At 37.9% G+C, this 19,607-nt stretch overlaps 1 protein-coding gene across 1 annotated transcript; it reads right to left on the minus strand.

Annotated features, from left to right (window-relative positions):
- Positions 1–14,798: 14,798 nt before the first annotated feature.
- LOC117161801 (B1 protein-like) lies at positions 14,799–18,271 on the minus strand. Its single transcript, XM_033343540.2, has 5 exons — positions 18,151–18,271; positions 17,530–17,605; positions 17,376–17,467; positions 15,117–15,225; positions 14,799–14,997 (listed from the first exon to the last, which is right to left on the minus strand). Exons 1-5 carry the CDS (start codon positions 18,196–18,198, stop codon positions 14,912–14,914), a joined length of 411 nt encoding a protein of 136 aa, XP_033199431.1. The 5' UTR covers positions 18,199–18,271; the 3' UTR covers positions 14,799–14,911.
- Positions 18,272–19,607: the final 1,336 nt, after the last annotated feature.

Consider the following 19,607-nt stretch of genomic DNA (forward strand, 5'->3'; position numbering starts at 1 on the left):
TGCCTTGATGTCTTTAACTTCGGAGTATGTGTCTTTGATTTTTACTACAAAGGTTCTGCTGCTTAAGTAAGATTTAATTACATGGTATATCTGCTCCGGGAACTGTTTTCTGATTGATTGAAGTAGGCTATTGTGGTTTATCTTGTCAAATGCTTTCTCGATGTCCATAAAGAGGGCTGTGGAGTGTTTGTTTCTGAATCCGAATTGGTGATCCGGTATTAGATGGTTCTTCTCTATTATTGGTTTTATCCGGTCGTAGATTATTTTCTCTAGTACCTTGGAGAACACCGGAAGTAGTGAGATTGGTCGGTAGGACTTGGTTTCGTGTGGGTCCTTGCCTGGTTTGGGTATCATTATGATTTGTGCCAGTTTCCAAGCTTTTGGAAAGTATTGTATTCTTAGTATTGCGTTTACTATTATTCTGATTTGTCTTATCGCTTTTGGGGGAAGGTTTTTCAAGATTTTGCCGTTAATTAGGTCGATTCCTGGTGCTTTGTTATTTTTTGTTTTCTCAATTATGTTTCTGATTTCTTGTGCTGTTGCTTTGGGTATGGCGTAGTGATTGTCAGTTGGTGTACTAGTAGTTAGCGCATCCTCGTCCGTATGACTATTGTGGTTGCTGTCGTTGATGTTATGTGGGGTGAATGTGTTGCATAGGTGGTTGGAGAATTCTTCAGCTTGCTCTTCGTTGCTTCTTGCCCATGTGTTGTCTGCTCTTTTGATTGCTGGTACCATTTTTATTGTCTTCTTTATTTTTTTTGTGGCTTTCCATAGGGAGTAGTTGTAGTTCTCGTGAGCAGATAGTGACTCGATGAACTTTGTGAACTCGCTGTTGTTGTGCTCTATTATTTTGTTTTTTATTTCTTTTGCGAGTTTGTTTACGTGTTTTCTGTTTTCTTTTGTTCTGTGTTTTTGCCATTTTGCTTTCGCTTTTCTTTTTTCTCTAATTTTTTCGAGGATGTCTAGTGGAACTGTTTTTGTTTGTCTGTTGGTTGCTTCAGGTATAGTGGTTGCCCTTGCTGCTTCTTTGATAGTTTCTGTGAATGTTGTTACAGCTCGATCGATGTGTTCAGGTGTTTTCAGTGGGATGTTGCAGCTGATTTTGCTTTCTATTATTTCTTTGAATATTTGCCATTTGGTGGTTTTATTGCATAGCTTCTCTGTGCTGCTGTAAATTATTGGTTTGTTTCTGCATGTAATTATTATGGGTGTATGGTCGGAGATAAGCTCGAGGCTGGGTGCTATGTTTAGTTTATTTGCGTTTAGTCCCTTTGTAACTGCAAAGTCTAGCAGGTCAGGTATTTTGCTCAGGTCTGTCGGTCAGTATGTCGGTCTTCCTGTGGATAATATATTGAGGTTATTATTTCTAATGTATTTTTCCAAAGTTCTACCTCGTGGTGTAGTGATTCTTGATCCCCATAGTGTGTGCTTTGAGTTATAGTCTCCCGCTGCAATATACTTGTCACCTAAGTGTCGGAAGTACTCTTCCCACATTTGCATTGTGATTTTGTGTCGCGGCGGTACTTATACTGCTAACAACTGCAGTTGGTTGCTGTTAGTCTGTACGGTAACGGTGGTTGCTTGTATATGTTCCTTACTGACCTGGCTGTGTAGGTGATGTTTAATGTCGTTTTTTATTACTACTGCCGTCCCTCCGTGTGCTTTCCCTGAGGGATGCTTGGTGTCGTATATGGTGTAGTGCGGTATTTTTATATAGCTTTTTATTGTGAGGTGTGTTTCTCAGACGAGTAGTATACCGATGTTGTTGCTATACTGGAATGTTTTAGTTTCTAGGGCCCTTTGTTGTAGGCCGTTAGAGTTGCAGGCTGCTATTTTAAGCGTGTCTATTTTTATTTTTTGCTCATCATGTTAGTAAGTAATTGTAACATGACTGTTATCTGCTGTGTTTGCTGTCTGAGGAGTTCGTTTTGTTCGCTTATCATTTTTGTGAGTATTTCGGTGTTTTTTTATGGAATGTTTTATTAACTCTTTGATTTCTGTAGCGTCGTTGCTGTGGTTGTTCTGTTCTTGATTGTCTAAGGGTGATGACCGGTTGACTACTTGCGCGTAGTTTCGGTTTCTAGCGGTGTTGGTGTTAGTGTGGTTATTGTTCCTTGCGTGCTGTGTATTTGGTGTTGACGTAGGTTCTGTGTTGTCCTGTTGCGCGTGGAAATTGTTGTGTGTCCTGTTACGAAGCGGCGGAAAAAGTTTACCTTGAAGTTGATTTCTTACTGGACAGCCTTTGTAACCCGCTGGGTGATTTCCACCGCAATTGTAACATTTTACGTCGTTTATTTTCCCCGTGTGTGGGCAGTTCGCTGTTAGGTGCTTTTCTGCGCAGTTGACACACGCCGGGTTCCTGTTGCAGTAATTTTTAGTGTGTCCATATTGTTGACACCGCATACATTGTGGTATGTCTTTTTTATGTCTGGGTGGCTCGACTGTGATTATTGTGTTTGAGATCTTTTTAATTTCAAATATTTCTTTGTTGTTGCTTTTCGGTTCTAGCTCTATTAGGAATAGCGGTAGCGGTTGCTTAGTGTCAAATTTGGTTATATTGTTGATCGTTCTTGCCTGGTGTCCGATCTTGGCCAATTCCTCGCATATTTTGTTTGTATTTGTTTTAGGGTGTAGACCTCTGATTACTGTTTTGTAGCTCTTGTCGGATTTGGGTTGGTAAGTGTGATACCCAGCGTTCTTTTCCTTTAGCGCTTTAGTTACTTTCCTGTAGGTTTCTAGGGTATTAGTTTGTACTTTTACCTGGTCCAGTTTGAGCTGTTTGATAGTGTAGTTTTCTTTTCCTGCCGTGCTGTTTAGCAGATCAATGAGGGGGTCCATTATTTATGCGTCTATGTAGATTGGTGGTGGCTTGGGAGTGTGTGCTCTTGGTTTTTCTGTAGGGTCTGTGTCCATCTCTTCTGTCAGTGAGCTGAAGGAGTTTTGTATAGGAATTTCTTGTAGCCATTGTTGTCTTTCTGTTTCTGTGGTCCTCCTATCGTTTGTGTTTGTGTTTATTTTTCTTTTTTTGCTGGGAGTTACAATCTTCCAGCTTTCGTTATGTTGTGGTAGATCCTTGTTGGTATTGCTCTTTACGTCGTCTTCTTGTATTATTTCCATTTCTATTTCTTTTGTATTTGTATTTGAGCAGTCCAGTACTTCACTTCTTGTTTTAATTGGGCTCTGTTGGTCTACTGCCCTGTTTATAGCGTATGTTTGTCCTTTGTTCAGTATTCTTATTGTTGGTATCTTTTGGATGTTTTCCATCATCGATTGTTTCTGTTGCACGTCCCTTCTTTCACTCTTGTCGCACTTACGGAGGCACTAGTTTTCACGTCCGCATAGCTCGACTGCTCGGGCAGAACTCCCCGTAACGGTGACTCATGACAAGGCAGTTAGGATTAACTATCGAGTCAAGTTTACCCTGTGCAATGGCTTCGGGGCTTTCAGTTGTAGGGTAACACTGCTAGCGTGCCGATCGGGATCAGCTCAAATTATATTCCTACTTGTAATTACACTTCTGTATTAATATATATTTTCTACTTTACAATTTATCCACGCGTTCCTCTGTTCATACATCTAATAATCTCTACACTTTAAATGAATAAATTTACATATGGTTTTAAAATAAATACTTTTTAATTCTGTCGATAGCAATCAGTGGATTTAAAATTATTCTCCCATGGGTAATTTGTTATAATCAACATCATAGTTATTATCGTTACATTTTTGTTCCTTTTTCTTTTCTCTTACAAATAATGTAACAATTTTACATACATACAGCGCATATAGCACTTCCGTTCTCTTCGAATCTGCGTCTTCTTTTCTTTCCATGTCTTTATTTGGTTCACATTGTTATCGTACAAGTACCATACAGATACTATCTCTAAATTAATTTAAAAAAAACAAAAATGAGATGCCAATTACAGGAGGGTTATATGATTTGAATCAAGCTAAATAATTTAGCTTACAATTCACCAAATTTGGTAATGAAACATTTTTAAGGTATTTGTAACGTCGATTAACTTTCTTACCATTTCTTTGAAATTTTATCGATACGTTATTTGATGTATTATGTGTATGTGATTCAATTTTTGGAGAGCCTAGTTTTATCGAAATGCAAATATTCATCTTCGAAGTTGACAATTTTAACACGTAATTCTTGTAATAAGCTACTGCAAAAATGATTTCTTGTCTTCTCTTCTCTTGTTATGTAAAATGGCTAGAAGAATCATAGGGAAAAATCCAGTTGCAATTTCATCGTTTTTTAATAAAAATAATGTGAAATATGTAATATCGGTAAATTCGTCGACCAAAATGTCGTTCTGTTCAGTTGTTACGTCGTGCGACATTCTACCTAGACCAGGCCACACACCGCTGACAGGATGACAACCAGATGTCCGCACGCCTTCACTGCGTACCTTCAATAGTCTTAAGAACCGATCATAAATCTTAGGAATTTCTAAGGTCCTTCAGACTGAACCAAACGTCTGCACTAAGTCACTGTCTAAAGGTTATTGTTTATTACGGAAAGATAGGAGAAGTTCGTCTTTCTCATGTACAATGTTTCACACTAGCAACTTTCTCCCGGGGCAGTTAACACCCTTCCTCCACCCGTCCACACCAATTCAGAAAATTAACCAATTACCAGAGAAGTCCTTCCCTCACTCTCCTAACAAGAACTTGGTCTTAACAAATCAGATTTTCTCGCATCATTAGACCCACCCTTCTCACGTGTCCTCCTCTGCATCATCGTTACAGAAAGTCAGTCTTTATACATTTTTTGAACCTTCAACATCTAAGCGTGCGTCGCGTACAAAACCTTGTTACTCTAGCTATCAGTCGAATTTAATCGTATATTTCTAGTCAAGAAGTTGTTGGAATAAACACTAATTATATTCGTTAATTTAGTCTAAAGTCAATTTAACCACTCCTATTATCGTAACCGAAATCAGGAGATCGATCATTTCGTGGCGTCGATATCCGACCGTAACGGGAATTTACGACTCCCGTTGACGTGCTTTCTCGCGATCGCGTCTCCCCGCGAATGGTCGAAACACCAGTTTTGAATTATTTGTTAGTGCATACAATGTTACTTAGGACGTACAGACAGCCAAGAAATTTCTTCCTAGCGAGAGAATCTCAGGCGTGCCCAAAGAATATGACTGTTAGGTTTCAGTGTTTTACGTTTGAGAGATAGTATCGCGCTACAAATATCTTAAGCACCTTAGATTTCGAAAACAGACTATTTACCTCGGTATTACCGGAACCATAAATAGGGTGATATATCCCATACATATATTGGCAACTCGATTGGCAAAGTTTTCTATCCAATAAAAAGATAGAAGTTTGCTGAATGTTAATAATATTAACAGTTGTAATTATCATAATTCAATAGCTTGTGCATATTACTTTATCATTTTGAAATTTATTTTGTTATTCATTTTATTAGTTCTCATATAAGTACCTCGTTGATTCAAATAGCCCCACCTTGCTGGAACTCAAGCTTAACCTAACGCACGTCTGACTTAAAATTCCTAGGAATCCGAAAATCTGAGACTAAGAAATCCGATGTATGCTGTGCATACTACTCGTATGTGATATGAAAGTATTTGGACACTTATTATAGAAAACTTCGATGCCTATGTTGTGTGTGCTATATAAAACACTTTGAAACTTCATTAGCACTGTGAAGAGACATGACTGTCATGATAAAATTTGAACCAATCTAAGAATGTACATGGAAATTTAGAACGCATGTGCATTCTGACACGTGCGTGGCCTGATAGTCGAGGTGTCGGCAACCATATTGGGCATCCTTTCACGCTATGAGCGCAGTCAACAGAACGGTTGGTTGCCTTCACCGTTACGTATATGCGTGCGCGTGTGTGGAATCGTGTACGTAAATTGAGGAAATAAAACAGATGTCTGGCTATGAAGAGACAATCCAAAGCAAATCCGAACCGAGTGTATTATTAAATTCATATCTACCTTTCCAGACACCCCTACCGAAGTAGCAAGTCATTTATGGCAAACTTACATTCAGTAAAAAAATTAGTATTCAGAATGAGCAGTCACCCTAAATATATGATATTAATATAATAAAATATAAGTATTAATAATAGGTATAATCCCACTCAGTACTACAGTTTATTAATATAATGAGTAATCTACTGTTTAAATACTCTTGTGATCTCTGCGAAATTTATACCTACACTATATTGTAATATTTAGAATATTGTTCCAAATGTCCCTAGTGGTTGATCGAGATGAAATTTGGTGTGTATTATTTGAGATGTGAAATGACTTCAAACATAAAATCTTAGATTCAGGAAATCATGTGTTCTCAAAATACAGGTCGTAATCATCATAATCATATTCTCTACGACTTGTACGAGGTAAGCTGCTTGTCCATCGATCGTCGTGACCTACTTTCGTTCGTGTAAGAAGGTTAGGTCGCGGTTGCTTTAATTATCAATAACTGAAAAAATACCGAAAACGCAATTTCTTATTCCTGATTTTCATCTTATTTTGACTTCATGAATCATCCCTTAAGGGGGTATTCTGGTCTAGAGGCATGAATTTCGGGCGATTTTTGAAGCTCTGTACAAGCGAAACAAAAAATATTTTTGCTATCCTTCTTTTTAGCACTTGTTTATTGATATTTCGAGATTACGTAAAAAATTCACTGAAAAAAACTCAATATTTAAAAAGTTATGAGCTGGCAAAGTGGGTGCTGCCAAAAAATGGGGTGTCGTGGCGTGCATGATATCAACCGTTCTGGTCATCTGAAATAAAGAATGCGAAAGGATTCTTAATTAGTATGGATGCCGCTATCGTCTGAACTTTGGAAAAGTCAAAAAAATTTCTTATTTCTCACGTTTTTTTGACAATTCCTAACGTTTAAAAAATAGTAATATTAAAGGTTTTGAGCTGAGCGTGGTCCGGACGATAGAGGAGTATATAAGAAATATTCAGACCAAATTTAAAATAAATCGGTTTATTAGAACTTGAGATATCGTGCACGCCAACTCAAAAAAAGTAGTTTCGAGAAAAACGCGTTTAAAGTTTTGAGACAAGTTTACTCGGACTACGCCTACCGTCTACTATTCATTTGTTCCGGTCAGACCGGAGCAGATGCCGCGTCACAAAAATGGCTGTAACTCATAAAATAATTGAAATTTTGAAAAATCCTTTTAAGGGCATATTCTTGAATGTCTAAACTTTGGAAATATGAAAAAAATTTCGATTTTTTCAAATATCTAGACCAGAATAACCCCTTAAATTTTTTTATACCTATAGCCAAACACCCTGTATAAAGAAACAAAATCCATTTAATTTTAAGAATTTTGCTACTGTATTAGTTGCATTACTTAGTGAAAATAAGAGGGCTTGAACACCAAGCCAAAAAGTAAACAAGTGACGTCATATAACTTCTTGAGAAAGCTAAACCTTAAATATTTTCTAGGCGATCTGTAGACTAGGACTAAATACTAAGGACAAAATAATAGAACTCAGAGAGATCAATTTTGTCACTGTGCATAAGTCGACCTTCTTAACATTTAATGTCTACGTAATGTGTACTTCATACAAATTTTTTCTTTTTTTTTAACTTTAAACCCTAATTATTAACGGCCGTATCTATGTTAATGTGATTTTACGTGTCTATAAGATTTCGTTTATCTCGTGTAAACACCATCCTAGTTTATCAGTTGAATTTAATTTATTTAATCTATATCAACTAAGTGTAACTACTTGCATTGGCTGCCCCTGTTTTATTCTTACAAATATTAAATTTTTAAAAATGTTGAATTTTGCTGTTGTTTAGTTCATAGTTGAAATAGTTTCTTATGTCGACATTATCGATACAGTAGAGCATTGGAGCTTATTTGGAATGGAATGGAGAAGATAGGAAAGGAGGAGAACAAAGTTGGAAAAATTCCTGAAAAACAAAAAGGGCGTAGGACGAAGAGACGGTAGGCTAAGGGGGAGAAAAGAAAGCATTTAAGAAAAGTGTTTTGATTGAAAGATCGCTACTGAAGTCGGAGCAGTGAGAATGGGGCGAGGAGGGGGGGGGCAGAGGGAATGGAAGGAATGATAGAGGAACTTAGAGAGCAGTTAGAGAGGGTATTAGGGAAAATGAAGGAGCAAGGGAAAATAATAAGAGGAGGAATGGAGAGAAAGGGAAAGGATGCGGGAGAAGTAAGAAAGCAGAGTAGAATGTTAAGGGAGGAAGTAAAGCTGTTCAAAGGAGAACTGGACCTAAAGAAGACGACGAGGAGAATGAAGATAAAAGCAATTTTCTACAAAGTGAGTGAGCTAGAGATTCAGGAAAACGAAAAAGAAGATAGCGAGGACATAGAAAAAACTATAAAGAATATGTGTGGTTGGAGGGACGAGGACTAAACATAATTATAAAGGGTGGAAAATGGAAGAGAGAGAGAGAGAGGAGAAAAAGAGAAGAGCTGTTAGGAGAAGATAGGGATGGATACAAAAGTTGAAGAGGTGAAAGCAATAGGGAAACGGAAGAATTTGCAGCAAAAAGGTAACATAATGATGAGAAAGAAAGAGCTGAGAGGCAGGAAGGAAAGCTAGAGAATACTTTAACATAGGGAGAAAGAACGATACAATGGTCAAGATAGAGGTGAGTAGGAAAAGTAAGGTGTATGGAACCTAATAAATACGGAAAGAGATAGGAAAAGGAGATGGGGGAAAAAGGTTGCCGTAGAGAAATGGAGGCGATACTCCATGATTATAACAGGAAGAGTGGATGGAACGGCAATAGGACAGAAATGAAGGAGAATAAGGAGAATGAGGATAAGAAGATAAGCGAGAAGGAAATAGAGGAGGTAGTGAGAAGATCAAAGAGAAAGAAAGCAGAAAGACAGGATGGAATTCCGAGGTAATGCGGGAAATTCGGGAGTGGGAATATTGAAGCGGGTCTGGGAATTGATACATACGGTCTGGAAAGGAAAGGGAAGCGAAACGGGCTGGTGGTCAATATCCCAAGGTAGAGAAAGGAATTAATTAATTGTATACAAATTAACTAACTAATTACAAGAGAATTAATTGATAGCTATCAGAAAATTATTTTTAAGGGAAGAAAATTATTTTAGCAGACTTACCTCCTGCTTACCTACTTGCCTATAACTCGTTGTTGTTCCACCAAGTATTAGAGGACTGTTAACTATGTCACAGATTTGTATTATTTTTCGCGTCAGATCACGAAAGTTAAGCAGCGCCGGGCACGGATAGTACTTGGATGGGTGTCGCCTGGGACTCCGTGTGGCGTTGGCGAAGCGCGCTGGGCCCGCCGCGCCCCGCCATTGGGGTTCGAGGTGGGCGCTTGGCGGCTCAGCGCCTCGGGGTCGCCAAGCAGTCCGGTAGGGGAACCGGGCCACACACCGCCCCATCAGCTGTGGTATTAGGCGCGCGAGGGTGGCCCCGTTGCGACGCTTACAGCGGTTTCCGGGCCTCTCTCGATCGCAGCCGAGACGGTTATCGTGGAGGTTTTAGTCGGTTGGAGTCGGACACTACCACACCGCTTTCCTCAGAAGCGGCCTGGCGTTCGTGCGGATTTCCTCCACGTAAAATATAAAAAAAAAGAAGGTTCGACAAAACGAAAGTTAAAATAGTTAGGTTTAATCTCGGTGATTTTGTTTTGCGTAAAAACGAGGAAAGAAACCAAACTAAGTTAGATCCAAAATTTAGGGGTCCATTCGTCATAGCAGAGATTTTGGAAGGAAATAGATATATTTTAAAAACCTTAAACGGCAAACGATCATATAAGGACAGACATGACAAATTGAGAAAAATGCCAGAAAGTTGCGTTCCTACTGAGTTGGACGTCTGTGGTGATGACAGCGACGGTGACAATAACGATGCGAGTACACTGACCTCAAAGGATCATTAACACCGCGTTGTAGTCATAGTAATACACCCAGTGTAGCGTCTGCGCTTTCGTAATACGCCCAGTGTGGTGTTCTGCGTTTTCGTAATACGCCTAGTGTGGTATCCTGCGCTTTCATAATGCACGCAACGTGGTGATACGATCCAACAAACTGAGATCTGTGATGAAATCGAAAATGATCTGTCGTGTCATTACGGTCGGACTGGTAACTCACAAAATGCAACTAGCACTTTGAACACAAATTATAACGCTACTAATTTTAGTTCTCCTTCATTTCCTTGCTTGTCAAACCTCCGAACAAAATTTTGTTGTTGAACTGGACCCTTGACTTATGTGGAACATTTAATTGAATGGTAAATAATATCAGTTACATCGAGTCTAATGTTGGAACAACTCTATCTTTTAGTTACACACGAGGACGTGTGATAGTCAGGATGGCCGTGTCGGAGATGAAAGAACACCGGAGCCTGTGGAATTTTGGATAATCCCACAACATTGTAATCTAGATTCTACTATAGGCGTAATTAAACAATTGTCGTCCTTCAATCCGATTGTATTTATTCGAAATTTGTGATAGAGAGATTGGGCTCGAGGTGACAACTGGTCGCCGAACGTAGGGTCACGTAACGGTCACGGAATGGACGTTTTGCCTGACGGAGGTGTGGAGTGGTTGTATGATTCTCCCTATAAATGTGGTTATGGCGGCATACGGCCTCAAAAACGGGCCTAGCCACAGGGGATTGTACCTCGGAGGTGTCAATATGATGGGACACGCGTTGTATTAATAATCAAGCTCCAGGCAGAAACTGCTTAGCAACGCCGATTGGAACTTTCTCGATGCTTCCAACGAGTATATAACAAACAAATGCAATCGTACAGCGAAGAAAATTTCCATCAATTTATTATTCGTGCGATCACCTTGGAGAGTGACACATCGAGCAGTTTCCATCGAGTGTCTCAGCAATCGTATTTTGTGCCTATTATTTTACGCATAGTAAAGAGTTATCCCGTTGACCGTGGATTCGTTTCAACCCAAGAACATTGTTAATAGCGTTCATTAAACTCATTATTCGTTAAATTTATTATTCGTAAAACATATTATTCGTTAATCTTATTATTCCTTACACTTATTATTCGTTAATCTTATTATTCGTCAAACTTATTATTCGTTAAACTTATTATTCGTTAAACTCAATATTCATTATACTTTGTAAAAGTCTTGTATATGCGTGTAAATATAATCTCTGCTTCGTAAAACGATGGCTAATGCAAACGAAGAATCGTTACGCGCCCTAAATTCTAATGTTAACCCGACATATATATGTCGGATTCACATTATGGTTAGGGTTAGGGACGTGAAACGAATATTCATTTGGGTTAGACATTGTTGCTATGCAATAGAGAAGATACTTACTAACACAAATATGATTATTACAGAATTTGACAAGTAACCGTGGTAATTAGATACTCGAGATGTTAATGATAATGATCCTAGGTTCAATAACGAATCCGCGGTCGACGGGATGATAGATGAACGTGCTCACAAAATTCACTGGTCGTAAGTGGTTACTCTTTTCGTCGATGAGATCGCGAGAGCGTATGACTTTCCCGTCCCGATGATGCCACAGAGGAAAACTATAATGGGGTGTGTCTAAGGACACGAGAGCATCGGATTCGTCGAGAAAAGCCTTCGTTCAGAAAGTAAGGGAAATTGGCGTTGCTGCTAATTGGTCAATCTCCATATCGGTGGTTAGAAAAGATGCTAGCCGCCCTCGAGGGAAAGTAGCTGGTGGGAGACGCCGCTCGTTGAAAAATAGGTTTCCCCTATTTTCCTGTAGTTGGGACAAAGACTGTTTGTCCGTTTGAAGGACTTTAGTTGGCTAAATCTTAGGATTTATAACGGGCCCTCGAGCTAGCTGAACATGTACTGCGGAGACGTATCGACATCTGGCAATCATCTTACTCGAAGAATAGGGTCTACGTGTGACGAGCTATGGAACAGAGGCCGTTGACATGTTTACTGTCGAGTTACAACTCCTACAGATCAGTCAAGGTATCTCTATCGGGTCTTCATCCACCAAACAATCGTCTTTGACATTTATATCACACGTAACGGCGTAAAGTCTTCATTGTAATAAGTTGTTGGAAATATGAATATTATAACACGTTAATCGCAATGTTATTCCACATCAATCACCCCTATTATCCCAAAAGAAATAAGGGGATCGATCTGTTCGTGGTGTCGATTATTATAATCGTAACGGGAATTTACGACTCTCGTTGACGCGCTTCCTCGCTATCGCGTCTCCCCGCGACTGGTCGAAAATACAGTAACATAATACTTGTGTAATCTAACCGAAAGTAATGTCATTTCGATATTAAAATCTTGAAATTATATTAGAAATATAATCATAGGAAGTTTTATTTGTAAGGAATGAGGAACGTAATATATATGTCGGAGATGAAAGGACATCGGAGCCTTCGCTTTGGAACTTCGGGAAAATCCCTTAACACCGTAATCTAGATTTTATCATAGGCGTAATTAAACAATTGTCGTCCTTCGATCCGATTGTATTTATTCGAGATTTGTGATAATGAGCTTGGGCTCGAGGCGACAGCCAGTCGCCGAACGTAGCCGCGGTCACGGGATGAACGCTTTGTCTAACAAAGGCATGGAGTAATTCTATAGCTCTCCTTAAAAAGGAAATAGTTGTAACTCGACAGTAAACATGTCAACGGCCTCTGTCCCATAGCTCGTCACACGTAGACCCTATTCTTCGAGTAAGATGATTGCCAGATGTCGATACGTCTCCGCAGTACATGTTCAGCTAGCTCGAGGGCCCGTTATAAATCCTAAGATTTAGCCAACTAAAGTCCTTCAAACGGACAAACAGTCTTTGTCCCAACTACAGGAAAATAGGGGAAACCTATTTTTCAACGAGCGGCGTCTCCCACCAGCTACTTTCCCTCGAGGGCGGCTAGCATCTTTTCTAACCACCGATATGGAGATTGACCAATTAGCAGCAACGCCAATTTCCCTTACTTTCTGAACGAAGGCTTTTCTCGACGAATCCGATGCTCTCGTGTCCTTAGACACACCCCATTATAGTTTTCCTCTGTGGCATCATCGGGACGGGAAAGTCATACTCTCTCGCGATCTCATCGACGAAAAGAGTAACCACTTACGACCAGTGAATTTTGTGAGCACGTTCATCTATCATCCCGTCGACCGCGGATTCGTTATTGAACCTAGGATCATTGTCATTAATTTCTCGAGTATCTAATTACCACAGTTACTTGTCCGATTCTATGATAATCGTGTTTGCACTAGCCAATGTCTTCTCTATTGCATAACGACAACGTGTAATCCAAACGAAGATTCGTTTCACGCCTCCAACCCTAATTCTAATGTAAACCCGACATATTATACAAGGGAATAGGAAAGAATAGTCTACTTTCCATGTTATTCAAATAAATACTTATTCATTTCATTAAAAATATGTGTGTTAAAATTTTCAAACACAGATATTTCAAAGCATATAAGCATATAAGTAGCATAGATCATAAATGTAATATAAGATAGATTTTATATTTTATAGAACTTCGTGCCATGATTTATTACGTTTATCGTGAAAAACAGGAGAGCTATACTTTTATCTATATGTCGGAGATGAAAAGAACACCGGAGCCTTTGGAATTTTGGATAATCCCGCAATATTGTAATCTAGAGTCTACTCTAGTTGTAATTAAACAATTGTAGTTATTCAATCCGATTGTAATTGTTCACGAGTTGTGATAATGAGCTTGGGCTCAAGGCGACAGCCAGTCGCCGAACGTAGCCGTCACGGGATGAACGCTTTGTCTAACAAAGGTATGGAGTAATTTTATAGCTTTTCTTAAAAGAAATATTTGTGGCGGCACATGACAGTAAACATTCCAACGGTTTCTGTCCCGTGGCTCGCTACACGCAGACCCTATTCTTCGAGCAAGATGATTGCCAGATGTCGATGCGTCTCCGGAGTACATGTTCAGCTAGCCTGAGGGCCCGTCATAAATCTTAGAATTTAGTTGACTAAAGTCCTTCAAACAAACAGTCTTTGTCCCAGCTACGGGAAGATAGGAGAGACCTATTTTTCAACGAACGGCGTCTCCCACTAGCAACTTTCCCTCGAGGGCGGCTAGCATCTTTTTCTAACCACCGATATGAAGATTGACCAATTAGCAGCAACGCCAAATTCCCTCGCCTTCTGAACGAAGGCTATCCTCGACGAATCCGATGATCTCGTGTCCTCAGACACACCCCATCATAGTTTTCCTCTGCAGCATCATCGCGATGGAGAGTCATTCTCTCGTGAGGTCGTATTAGCGAGTTACTTAGTGTCTGTACGCTCGGTGGGTATTCCATGTTTTCGTAAAAAGTCCGACTTAGATTTTTGTGAGCACGTACATCTATCATCCCGTTGACCGCAGATTCGTTATTGAACCTAAGACCAACATCACTAATATCGCGAGCGTCCAACCGCCGCGATTGATAGTCGAGTCGATAGTATCCATACTCGTATTAACAAACCGTACCTTCCTTATAACACGATGATAGCCGATTCCAATTAAAATTCATCAAACGCCCACAACTTTATTCCTGACCCTTCTCCGACATATATTTCAATAAAATGTCAATATTTAAATTATGGATCCAAGTTTTAATTTCTGTTTTTTATTACATTGTAACCATTTGCATAATTAGCAGAATGATTTATATTCTAACATAAATTTCGTAACAGAGATAAATAATTATATAAGACATATAACAGTTGGAGATACGTGAGCAAAATGGAGAAATAAATTGCTTCTCTGGGTGAATAGATGAACAAAGCTTCAAGACCTCAAGTAATAGTGTTAAAGTATTATAATTTATTAATATAAATCTACAAATATTTTGTGTTTTTTAAAATACGAAATGTGTTGAATTGCGAATTAAATCATTTTCTTTCAACAGTTTAATTTTTAGTTGCTTTCAAGTACGTTGAAGCTCTTGTTCTCTAAGAAACACTTCATCAAGTTACCAGCCTTCTTGCACTTGTTGGGACCAGCTATGATGACAAAAAATAAGAATCATTAAATAATCCTGTTCGTATCGTAAATGCTTTACTAAATTTTTATTTAATATTTAAAATAGAGACAACATTTTTAACAACGATGTCCTACTCACTGATGTGTTTGCATTTGGAGACCACATTATCAACTTTGTCCGCGGGCGATCCGCCTGCTATCATCTTTTCCTTGGCAACGTCTTCCTTGATGTCTCCATCCTCGTCCATCTGTGCAATAGAAATAAAAACATTTTTCTTTTATTTTCTTCTATATATAGGGTGCCATACGAAAAGAATTTAGGATTTCAGATTATAACTCATAGAAAGGAATAAACGACACTTAATCAATATATAAGTCTTAAAATTGATTTCAAATTTTTCCATCCTAGGACTCCACTTAGATACACGATTCACATGGGAACAGCATATTAAAGCAATAATAGACAAGATGCAGATAGCAAGGAGACAAATGTACTGGCTAACAAGTCGAAAATCCAAACTAAGTATAGAAAACAAACTAAAAATATATAAAATGGTCATAAAACCAATCTAGACATACGGAATACCACTATGAGGAACAGCAGTAATGAGCCATATAACCAAAATAGAGGCAATGCAATCTAAAATACTCAGAACAATAGTAAACGCGTCATGGTACGTTAGAAACGAGGATATACGGAAAGATTCGGGAATACCAACGGTCAAGGAGGAGATTAACAGATGTGCAAGAAGGTACAGAGAAAGAATAGCAACGCACCCAAACCGGCTGGCAGCGGAAACGGTCGGCACATCCAGCATAAAAAGAAGATTAAAAAGGAAACACCCAACACATCTCACAAAGGACATAACCTAACAAACAAACACTCACCTCACTAAAGAAATAAATCAATCAAATTCGAAGATGGTATCTCACTGGGGGTAGCCGTCCACATGTTATATTATTATACCACTAAGCCATAATATTTTACCAAATGTCCTACTGGACAAATTGTAAAATTTAAATAAATAAATAAAAAAAAATGTTTCATGTATTCATTTCCTTTCCATGCATTTATAATCCTTTTTAATCAAGGCGAAACGTTTTAAATCGAACTTTTTAGGATAGCACGAGAAAATCTAGTATTATTTCTTTTTATGAAAACATCTAAAAATTTGTCTCTCTTTACCACTGATAAACAATGTAATCAACTTGCGAGGAGAAATAATGTATATAAGCTGTATATCTCGTATAATATGAAAGGTGGAAAAATGTATTACTGGGTGTTACGTCGGACGACCCTCTACCTAGACCAGGTCATACACCGCGGCCAGACGGAAACCAGATGTCCCCTCATCCTTACTGCGTACCCTCAATAGTCTTAAGAACCCATCATAAATCCCAGTAATTTGCTATCTAAGGTCCTTCAGACACAACAAATATCTTTTTTCTAAATCATTTTTTAAAAAGTATTGTCTACTACGGCTTGATACGGGAAAGTTAGTTTTTCGCACGGACGATGCTTCCCACTAGCAACTTTCTATCGAGGGCGGCTAAGACCCTTCCTAGTCCAGCAACCTACGTTTATCCAATCAGGAGCAATGTATACTGCCCTCACTTTCCTGACCAAAACTGTCATGAACAAATCCGATGTTCCCGTGCGCTAGACACACCCATCGCTAGCTTTCCTCCGATACAGCATCGTCACTGTACTTTACTTCTTCTATACCGCTAGAAAAGTCAAGTACTTATTCTACAAAGTCTAAGCACGAAAAGTCTAACTCACATTATCTATCTAAGTCGGTTCTCGGGATTACCGAACATTCACTTCCTCTATTAAGTATCCTCTAGTGCTACGTCCACTAACGTACTAAATTCAACTATAAGAGCCTTGGTCTATTGTGCATATCTATCTTATCTTCGTGCGACAAATTGTCATCTACGATTTATACCTACTCAACAGTGCAACTTAAGTGTTGGAAATAAAAACCTTATAACCCTGTGAATCACAGTGTTATAATAACTGAATCGCCCCTATTATCTTAATGGAAATCAGGGGATCGATCAGCTCGTGGTGTCGATTATTAGAATCGTAACGGGAATTTACGACTCCCGTTGACGTCTCTCCTCGCGATTGCGTCTCTCCGCGATTGGTTGAAAATACACTGGGGACGGTATTTTTTCTTATGAACAAAACAGCGATGAACTGTTATATCTATCTGTCAGGCCAGAGATACGCTCTTGATATTTTTCTGCTCTTCACCGGAACGATTGATTTTTAAATCTATGTTCGTAGCTGTTGTAAGTCTCAGTCCTTTTGTTTTTTATAATTTGATTCAAGGAATACAAATATAGATACAAATATTTTTTATAAGTCAATTTACACAATTTCGTTACTTACGATTCCGATCTTCCTCAGCATACAGAAGGAGAAACAAGCAAGTTTTTCATCGTCCTGAGCAACATTGCCTTTCTTTGCATTTTCTACCACCTCTGAAAATCGAATAATATTGATTAAAGTTCTCTGTTCAATTGTTTCGTTGTTTGCCACTTACGTGGGTCGACACCGCTCTCTGTGGTGCAAGCTGTCCTGTATTCCTCCAATTTGGCTTTTTGATCCTCTGTGAGCGCCTGAAAATATCAGTATATATTGTAAAGACTTTGAAATAAATATTTAGTGAAATGTTATTAGTAGTTTAAATGATTAATGTTTTCAGTTTGTAAGTATAAAATACACATATGAATTCTTTCTTTTCTCTTTTTGATATGACAATTAACTTTTTAGAGCTATCAGTTCCTTCAACAGATTCAAAAAGAAGAAATTTTATATTTCAATTATTATATTTCTTTCATCCTTGATGTTAACACAATTCTGTTTTTGCAGCCACTGAGTTCTTTCTTATACATCGCCTTAGTCATGTAATAACAAGCTCCGAAATTATTGTTTATTTCAATTAAAAATCTTCTTAATCACTTCCAGGACGTAAGACAGATAAGTCGCACGATTAAAATTAATAAAATCATTATACAACGACTACGATAAAGATATCTTTATTCAGAGAATTCAAAACAATAATATTATATGTAAAAGAAAGAAATTTATTAAAAAGGTTAAATAAATTGCAGTTAAAATGATAACAGAAAAAATGAGAAGAGTAAAAGATTTCAAAATTTACCAAAGCACCGACTAGACAGAAGGTAAAGATGATAGCGGGCGAGCGCATTTTTCTTTAAGAGTTCTTGAGGAGCTCGAGTAAACACGATCTGTACGAATGTTCACTAAGAACTGAATACGCATTAAATGTATCTCGAGTTTTTATAGTTATAGCTACAATCATTGACGATGGCACGTCCCATGATTTCTCCCTCCATTGGGTGATGGCAAATGCTGCTGTATTTCCCGTATGGAAACTCATCGATATTTCGCCTCCGGTCATCTACCAGAATATAATAAAAGAGAGTACTTGTTAGTATCTAAAAAAGGACAAAGATATATCGAGATAATTCGTTCCATTCTTGAAACATTCAAGAGTAAAAAAGTGGTTATTCTTGGACAGAATGATGACGTGCATAAATAGAGATAGATCTATAAATTCTCGTCTTTTGAAGATTCGTACCTCTAAACTCATAAATATTAATGTTCAATACAGAAAAATCTATTTGAAATATCATTAAAATTTATAAGTCCGATGAAATGCCTGATTAATGAGTATACTATTTAATCTTGCTCAGATTGCATTATAAATTTATAGTTAGACATACAATTTTTAAGTTTGAAAGTTTAATACTTGATTGACTAATACACTTGATGATACTTGATTAACAACATTTAGTTTGGGCAATATATAATTTAGAATAATTTAATTTCTTTATCAATAGTATGTTCATATAAAAAATATATATAACATTCGTATATGAATTACATTAGCTCTTAGCAAAGAATATTATAATATCACACAATATGCTTGAAAAAACAACAAATCACTAAATGTTCTATCTGCAAAAGGAAGGAGATTCGGCGAAAAATATGAGTATATATCATTGATTAAAACATTCGCAAAAGCCCGTTTCAAAATCTACAAATCATAATACTTAATGAGCACAATCGACAGATTTCGTATATCAATTTCTTGAATAGTACACCTTTCTGAACGACATTGCCGGATCTACCTGACACGAGATTTTTGTTCTCTATCCGAAGTGAAGGTTACGCTGCAGTTCATAATGATCCTACGTATGAGGATTTGTTGGTGGCTTTGTATAATCAATTGTACGTCTTAATTAATCGAGTATAATGGTTATTTTCCTTGCGTGATCTTTTTCCAGTAACACAACATTGAAATAATAATATTTAATAACACTTAGATAAAATTTAAATAGGCGAATGATCAAGGTGTTGGTGGTACATGAATTTTCATACTTCTTATTACTATATTAAATGTGAGTCAATGATTTTATAAATTGAAACAAATGGAAGGGCAAGGTTGAGGCGCTAACAGAGAATATTTCGCATTAATTCAATTCTAATTACGCTGATATGTAATTATATTGGGAATTGGATAGCTCTTGTTGCTATGCGACATTAAACTCGTAACTGATAAGGACGAATGGAACTATGCACTGAATAACACCA

The sequence above is a fragment of the Bombus vancouverensis genome, chromosome 16 (genome assembly GCF_051014615.1).
Source record: "Bombus vancouverensis nearcticus chromosome 16, iyBomVanc1_principal, whole genome shotgun sequence".
NCBI lineage: Eukaryota > Metazoa > Arthropoda > Insecta > Hymenoptera > Apidae > Bombus > Bombus vancouverensis.